This window comes from Camellia sinensis, chromosome 1 (genome assembly GCF_055761805.1).
Source record: "Camellia sinensis isolate YWXY chromosome 1, ASM5576180v1, whole genome shotgun sequence".
Taxonomy (NCBI): domain Eukaryota; kingdom Viridiplantae; phylum Streptophyta; class Magnoliopsida; order Ericales; family Theaceae; genus Camellia; species Camellia sinensis.
Genome location: NC_138961.1, coordinates 190,699,879 through 190,708,372, shown reverse-complemented (window position 1 = coordinate 190,708,372; position 8,494 = coordinate 190,699,879). Strand labels below are relative to the sequence as shown.

Genomic DNA, 8,494 nt, shown 5'->3' with positions numbered 1-8,494 from the left:
TCAGAAACATCGCAAACTTAGTTTAACTCTATCGTATGGCAAGTATAATTCAACTCTATCATATGATAAGTCTAAGTTATTTGTCATGTTTCAATTAGGAACATCGCAAACTTAATTCAACTTTATTATATGGCAAGTATAATTCAACTCTACCATATGATAAGTCTAAGTTATTCTTCATGTTTCATTTAGAAACATCGCAAACTTAGTTCAACTCTATCATAGGGCAAGTATAATTCAACTCTATCATATAATAAGTCTAAGTTATTCGTCATGTTTCATTTGGAAACATCGTTATAAGACTACTTCAGTCTATCGCACAAATTTATAAAAGCAAAATCAAACTAGTATTAAAACTTCGGCTAATAAAATCATGACATAAATGTCAAAAAAACAAAAACTAATGATAAAAAAAACTTCAGATTGCAAGTGTTTCATGGTCTTGGCAACTCTTTGCCATCACTGTCTTCCAAACGATATGCCCCATTGCCAACAATTGAGATAATTCTATAAGGCCCCTCCCAGTTTGGGCCAAGTTTGTCTTTCCTAGGATTCTTCTTGTTGGCAACAACTTTCCTCAAGACGAGGTCCCCAACCTTGAAGTTTCTTAGGTTGACCTTTTTGTTGTAAGCCCTAGCAAGCTACGGCTGGTATGCCTCCAGTCGAATTGTTGCTCTCTTCTTTTTTCTTCCAACAAGTCCAAATCTCGGGCCAAGAGTGCCTCGTTAGTTCCATTTTTGTCACAACCCAAACCCGGCCCTATGGGTTTAGCACCGTAACCGGCCAGTAATCCGAGATTACCGAAGGCCTGCAGAACAGTAATACAGTAAAACAGAGTACAGGGCCTGGCGGAAGCCAATACAGTAAATAAATAATGTCCATTGAGCTGTGACAGTCTATATGAAAAAGACTTTCATACGTGTATATATAACCAGTACAGAACAGTATGTACAATATTTACAATCATTCAGACTAGGGACTCAACCCTATATAACAGTACGGTAAACATTCAGTCTATACAAAACAGTGGGACGGTACAGAAGGGGGAATTGTAAAACACCCCTAAGCCTTAACACGATAGGCACGGAACCTCGCAGTGAGGCACAGTAGTTGGCTTGACAAAACTGGAGTTACCCTGACGCTCCTAGCCGCGGTCTGGTGCCTGTACACCTACATATATATATGAGCAGTGAGCTAAAGCCCAGTGAATAACATAATGCGTAAAGAGGTTAAAGAATGAATGTCCTTACAATATGAAAACAGTCCATTTAAACAGTATTCAGTCATTCAGTCGGTACAGTCATATGTGGTACACCCATTAGCATAACAGTACAGTAAACAGTAGGTCTTAAAAGACCGAACAGTAATGATGGCCATCAGTCAGTAAACAGTAGTGGTTCTAACAAGGGAACCGACAGAGAATTCTGTCGCAGTAACAGTAAACAGTAGGCGCTAAGGATGCCATAATACAGTTCAGAATATAGGACATACATTCATTCAGTTAACAGTAATCAGTTCAGAAAACAGTACAGTTCAGTTGTTCAGAAGATAATCATTTGTGAACATATCTTTACACAATCGTTACTCACAGAGTTTGGGCTACAGTATGCTAGAGCGTCTCCTCAGTCGCCAACCCTACACAGTTAACAGATTGAACACACTAAGCTACACAGTTGGAAAAGATAATAACTTAATCCCTAATGCCTCGGTGTGTTCTACATCTATATCCTCATTAAGATGTCTTAAACTAGGCCTAAGAACGCCTAGAATGGGATGAGGATGCAAGGATGTGATCAGAAAATAGTTTCAGAATTTTCAGAAAAACAAAGTCCCGCTCGAGCGCAGGTTTCCCCGCTCGAGCGGTAATGCAACAAAGGTACACGCTCGAGCGTAAACTTTCCCGCTTGAGCGTACTGTAAAAGTACTGGATGAGTGAAATCTCCGCTCGACGCCCGCTCGAGCTTGAGACATGACTCCGCTCGAGCGCCCAATCCTCCGCTCGAGCGGACTGTAAAACAGTGCAGAGAGATGCTGGATGCTCGGATTCCACGCTCGAGCGCCACTTACCCCGCTCGAGCGTAAGTGCAAAATCTAGGAATTCCAGATTGCACCTCCAAGCTCAAACTCACATCCAAATGCATCAAAACCAATCCTCTTGGGCCCATTTTCTGGAAAACATTTATAAACACATAGAATAACATGGTTCAAAGCTCAATTTGAGAAATCAAGCCCAAGGGTGTTTAATTCAAACTCAATTTCAAACCATTTTTCAAGAATATGAAGAACATGCAAACATGCATGAATTCAAACCAATTCAAAGCTTCAATTTGATGCTCTAAGGAGCCAATTGTTTCCAAAACATGATGAAATCATGGACTTGAACATAATTGTGAACATGCATGCAACATTTTGCCATGAACTCAACTCAAACTCCAACAACACTAACATGCATGCATGAATTATGCTCTAATTCAACACCAAAGAACCAATTCTAGACTTGAATCACTAGAGGCTCAAGAATCTTGCATGAATAAGCTTAAACACAACAAAGAGGGGTTGAATTCCTTACCTAGAGCTTTAGTTACAAGGTGAGGAAGCTTAATTTGCAACCTATGTTCCAATTCCTTCAATTACCAAGCAATTTATAAGCAAAATGAGATGAAATTCACTCCTCTAGTTCCTCTCTCTCTATGGTCGGCAAGAGCAAGAAAATGGCTGATGAATTGTGTGCTTAAGTGTAACATAAGGCTCAAATATGTTATTTTGAGTGGGCCACTTAAGGGTTAGTTTGGTAAATAAGGCCAACTGTTTAATTAGCTTATTTTTAATCATACCTAATCAGTTTTCAGATAATTATACCACAAAATCACATTAATCATGATGATCATAAAACATCAATCACTTCCGGATTCGGCCGCCGATAAGGCCTTCAATTAGCAGTTTAAACATAAGACATGAACAGGTCAAACAAACAGTCAACAGATAAAATGCAATTCAAACAGATGTATTCATTCAATTCAGTTTCAATTTCGGTCAGTCAGTTCAGTACTTTTAATCAGTTCAATTATCAGTCATGATCAGTTCAGTTTAACGGTAATCAGTGTTTATCGGTAGGCAGTGGTGAGGGTTATTAAAATTTTCCACTCCTTGGGTTCTGATTCTAGGGATGCTGACTTCTAGTAGGATGGCGACTTCAGTGCCAAAAGCCATGGCAAAAGGTGACTACCAGTTGATTTCCTCGGCGTAGTCTGATATGCCCAGATTACATTGAGCAACTCTTCTACCCATTTTCCCTTTGCTGCTTCTAGCCTCTTCTTGATTCCATCCAAGATGGTCTCGTTGGATGCTTTTGCTTGACCATTACTCTGGGGGAAACTTGGAGTAGAGTAATAGTTCTTAATTTTGTACTTGGCATAAAAGCCCTTAATCAATTTACTATCAAATTGGGTGCCATTGTTTGCCACAATGGCTCTTGGAATCTCAAACCTAGTGATTATGTTCTTCTAAATGAAATTCTTTACATCCATATCTCTGATTTTGGCCAAGGGTTCTACCTCTACCCACTTCGTGAAATAGTGTTTGGTTACCAGCAAAAACTTTCTCTATCCAATTGTCTTGGGCAGTAGTCCTAGCAGGTCCATGCCCCACTAGGAAAATGACCAAGGACTGGAGACTGGGTTCAGATCTACTGCTGGTTGATGTATCAAAGGTGCAAACCTTTGACACTTCTCACACTTTTTGACATAGGCTTCAGCATCCTTTTGCATATATGGCCACCAATACCCCTGGGATATGGCTCTATGTGTAAGTGACCTGCTTCCAGCATGGTTTCCACATACACCTTCATGTATTTCATACAAGAAATCCTCAACCTGGGATGGATGCACATATCTTAGAAGTGGCCCAATGAAGGATCTTCTGTAAAGGTGGCCTTTTGCTGTTAGGCTGAACCTGGTTGACTTCAATCTGGTCTTATGCGCCTCTTTCTTATCTGCTGGCAGCCTGCCATCTTTGAGAAACATCAATATGGTATCCATCCAGCTTGGTCCCATTTCCATACACATTGCTTCGTATTCGGTGATCAATGGTTCCACACTTGGGCTTGACAAATAATCAACCATTATTGTCCTTGCCTCTCCTGATTTCATTACACTAGCCAGGTTAGCCAAGGTATCGGCGTTACTATTATCATCTCGGCTAACCTGCTGTAGCCGGCAATCCTAGAACAATGTTAGCAGTTTGACAACCTCTTTGACATAGGCTATCATTCGTTCATCTCGGGCTACGTACTCGCCCATTGCTTGGTTCACAATAAGTTGGAAGTTGCAGAAAACTGCCACTTCATCAGTTTCCATTACTGCTGCTAACTTTAACCCTACAATCAGTGCCTCATATTCTACTTCATTATTTGAGGCTTTGAACCCCAAACGGATAGACTGCTCTAACATTTACCTATCTGGCGATACTAACACTACTCTTGTCCCCGCTCCTTGACGATTTGAACTTCTATCAACAAACAGGCGAAAGGAGTCGCCGATGTAGATATCGCAGGACTTTGGTTTCTCCACCTTCTTCTGTTTTGCTGGAGTGAGGTTTTTGGGCCCAAGTTGGGTTTTTTCCTACTTCCCTGGGCATTCCAAGTCACGGCTTATCGGAGTCCAACGCGAGATGGCACCAAGGGTGAACTCAGCCATAAAGTCGGCTAGAACCTGGCCTTTAATTGTTGTTCTGGGCCTAAACTCCAAGTCATATTGGCTGAACACTACTATCCATCTGGCTACCATGCATGTTAGATCTCCATGCTGCAACAAGGACTTCAAAGGATGCTCAGTAAGCACCACAATCTTGTGGGCTTGGAAGTAGTGATTCAGTTTTTTGAAACCATCACCGGGCTAGTGTCAATTTCTCTAAGGGCAGGTACCTGGTTTCTACACCTGCTAGGATCTTACTTACATAGTATTTCACATTTTGTTCTCTCTCCTCTTCTTGGATTACTACCGCGCTTACTGCATGTTCTAGGAACAATTCTTCTCTAGGTACTAAATTTGACAGAACTGGAGCTGTTGTTAGGTACTTTTTCAAGTTGACCAAGGTGACTTCACACGCTTTTGTCCATAAAAAATTTGTGGAATTCTTTAACAAACTAAAAAATGGTTTACACTTATCTAAACTTCAGCTAATGAACATATTCAGGGTTGCTTCCTTGCCGGTCAAAATCTGTACATGTTTTAGTTGATGTCAGGTTCTTTAAGTCAAGAATGGCCTTGATTTGATTTGGGCTTGCCTCAATGCCCCTCTAGTGACCAGGTATCCCAGGAACTTACTAGACTCGACTCCAAATGCACATTTCGAAGCATTGAATAGAAGTTGATATGTTCTCAGGATATCAAAAACTGCATTCAAGTCAACCAGATGATTCCCAGGTTCTTTGATCTTCACGACCATGTCATCAATGTACACTTCTACTTTCTTGCCAATCAGATGTCTAAACATTTTGGTCACTAACCTCTGGTAAGTTACTCTTGCATTTTTCAACCCGAATGACATCACTTTGTAGCAGTACAACCCTTTTGGGGTGATGAATGCAGTTTTCTCCTCGTCAGGGGATACATTGCTATTTTGTGGTATCCCCTGTAAGCATCCAGGAAGCTCATCCTCCCATACCCTGAAGTGGCATCCACCAGTTGATTAATTTTAGACAGAAGGAAGTTGTCTTTGGGACATGCCTTATTCAAGCTAGTAAAGTCCACGCAGGCCCTCCATTTTCCATTCTTCTTTTTCACAACTATTGTGTTGGATAGCTAGGTGTAGACACCCTATTTTTGACTGTCTTTACGACTTGGGTGCCACCGATTGCGCACCCAATAATGAATTTGTATATGCTTGTCAAATGCTTAAAGTCCTCAACAGAATGCCTCAACTTTAAGCCTTAAAACACATGAACCTTTTGCCTTGTTTTTAGACCAAAACAACAGTTTTTCAAGCCTAAATATCTTGGGACCTGCCAGCCACTACTGTGGAACGCCGGCCACTACTGTGGACTGCCGGCCATTAATGTGGCCTACCGGCCACTTGTGTGTTTTTTCAGATCTTTTTGCCAACTGTGCCAGTTGTTTCCACACATGTATGTACCAGTCTATACGTGTCTATATAAATATGTGTAGACACCCCATTTTTGACCGACCTTGAGACTCAGACGTCACCAGTTGAGCGCTCGGTGATATTGCATATTGTGCTCGTTCAGAAGTTTCAGAGTCTCGGCTGCGAGCCTTGCCTCCGGACTTCCGGACTCTTTTGTGCTTTGCCTCGGTTTGCGAACCAGGCTCCGTTTTCTCTATTTTCTCTTCCCGAAGGAAGGGAGAGGTCTCGTAGATCATCTCTCAGTGGCCGTAGGCTACGTTTCGTGGTCGTAGGCCGTTTTGCCCGTTTGGAGTCTGGTTTCCGATTTTTCAGAGCCGTTGGCCGTGTGCCTCGGTTCGGGACCGCTTAACTACCTCCGTTTGCCCCAATTTTTGGCATGCATCTTATTTACTCCCTTTTGAGGGACACTGCTGTCCGAGAGACCAACTTCGTGGTCGGACACCACTTCCGGTGCCTAACAGCCCACTTTCGGGGCCCCGAACTGTGTGTTTTGGCTCCCGAACCTTCATTCTACATTTTTGGGCTCCGACCCAAACTTGAGTTAGTCATATTTTAAGGTCCTTTTCATATTTGATTGAGGACCTTTGGCTGTTTGAGATCTCCTACTATCACTTGCCCCTTTATCTCCCTTTTAGGCCAATTTTGGGGGGAAATTTGAATTTCACTTCCCCCCCATTTTTCCCCCTCTTTTCCACTCTCTTGTGTCTATATAACAGACCCCCTAGCTGTGTTTTAGGAGTTAGAAAATTTTGGTTTGAAGCTCTCACATTAAATCTCTCTCTCTCTCTTTACTCTAAGCCTTAAAAAAACCCTTTGATTCTTACACCATTTCCTCACCATCACCATGCACCACACCACCACTCCATTCCAGCAGCTTGGAGGGTCTTCTCAGAGCTTAGGAAGCAACATTTCTTGGTCCAAAAGGCTGTCAAAGATTAGTCTTCAAGGGTAAGTCCTCTTCTCCCATTTTTGACCATTTTCTTGGTTCACATCTTAGCTCTTTGTGCTTGCATGTTGAGGCTCCGACCCTAACTGAAAATATCATTTTTTTGAGCTCTATTTCATGTTTGTTTAGGGGCCTCTCACTGTTTGAGGCTTCCTTTTTGCACTTGCTTCATTACCTCCTTTGTATGCCATTTTCTTGCATATTATTTTGGGCCTATATGTAAACTGTTTTGAGCTCTAGTCCGAACTGTAAAGAATCTTATTTTGAGCCCTTCTTTAACATTATTGAAGGGCTCATCACTGTTTGTGGCTTCCATTTTCAACTTGCCTTTATATCCCTCTTTTGGCCTCATTTTTGCATGATTTGTTAGCCCCTTGTGTTTGTGTTTCTGGACTTTGGTCCGAACTATAAATGGCCTTATTTTGACCTCCTCTTCATGTTTCATTAAGGGTCTTTTACTGTTTGAGGCATCCTTTTTGTACTTTGTGTTATAGCTCTCTTTTTGGCCTTGTTTTGCATAGTATTTTGAGCATGCTTGTGCACTGTTTTGGGTTTGATCATAAACTGTAAAAGGTCATATTTTAGGCCCCTCTTCAACATTGTTGAAGGGCCCTCATCTGTTTAGAGCCGGCAGCCATCACTTCCTTCTTTGTCTCCCTTTTGGCCCATTTTTGCATGCTAGCTTAGCCCCATTTGTGTTCGCTTTTTGGCCTTCCTTAAAACTGTAAATATGCTTGTTTTGGGACTTCCTTGAATCTGTATTCACACTTCATGTTCAAATAGCGCATCTTTTGTATAGCTCTAGGCCAATGCGTATGCCTAGTTTTGCATTTCAGTTCTCATTCCATGCTTCGGGTGCCACGCTTTCATGTTTCGGGGCTGTTTTACATCACTTTTTGCTGCTGAAATTTGTATGCTAGTATTCCATATTCCATGTTTTGCCATGTCTTGGTAGAGTGGCATTCGTGCCTTAGGATCGGTCCTCGATTTGCGTGCATGTGTGCACGCATTTCGAGTGTCTCATTTTTCATCTCATGGCCTCTTATGTGAGTGTGGCTGAGGTCCACTCATGTTGGTGTAAGCCCATATTGCATTGTGTATGCCATTTCATTTCATAGCATTGTGTATGCTAGGTTGTATGTTAGCGCATTGTGTATGCCATGTTATCTCGTGCATCGTGTATGCCATTTCATAGCATTGTGCATGCTAGGTTGTATATTAGTCGCATTCATGCATGTCATGCATATTGCATTGTGTTTGGGATATGAGTTAGCCTGAGCACAGGAAACGAGGGACGTTTCGTACTTCGAGTGACGGAACGTGTCTCAATTCCTAGTCACCGACACTCCAGATTATCCATGATGGAGTTTAGGTTTTGTTGTATTTATATGTGCATTCATTTCATAT

At 41.8% G+C, this 8,494-nt stretch overlaps 1 protein-coding gene across 1 annotated transcript; it reads right to left on the bottom strand.

The window, feature by feature from the left end:
* Positions 1–3,176: 3,176 nt before the first annotated feature.
* On the bottom strand, positions 3,177–4,121 carry LOC145821748 (uncharacterized). The gene is made up of 2 exons (XM_082918310.1): positions 3,814–4,121; positions 3,177–3,486 (listed from the first exon to the last, which is right to left on the bottom strand). The coding sequence occupies exons 1-2, from the start codon at positions 4,119–4,121 to the stop codon at positions 3,177–3,179; spliced, it is 618 nt and encodes a 205-aa protein (XP_082774436.1).
* Positions 4,122–8,494: the final 4,373 nt, after the last annotated feature.

Excerpts from the sequence above, each read along its gene's own strand:
- LOC145821748 (XM_082918310.1), bottom strand. The coding sequence starts at position 4,121 with ATGGTTGATTATTTGTCAAGCCCAAGTGTGGAACCATTGATCACCGAA. Across the intron at positions 3,487-3,813 it reads GGAAACCATGCTGGAAGCAG|GTTTGAGATTCCAAGAGCCA; the intron begins GTCACTTACACA and ends CATAATCACTAG.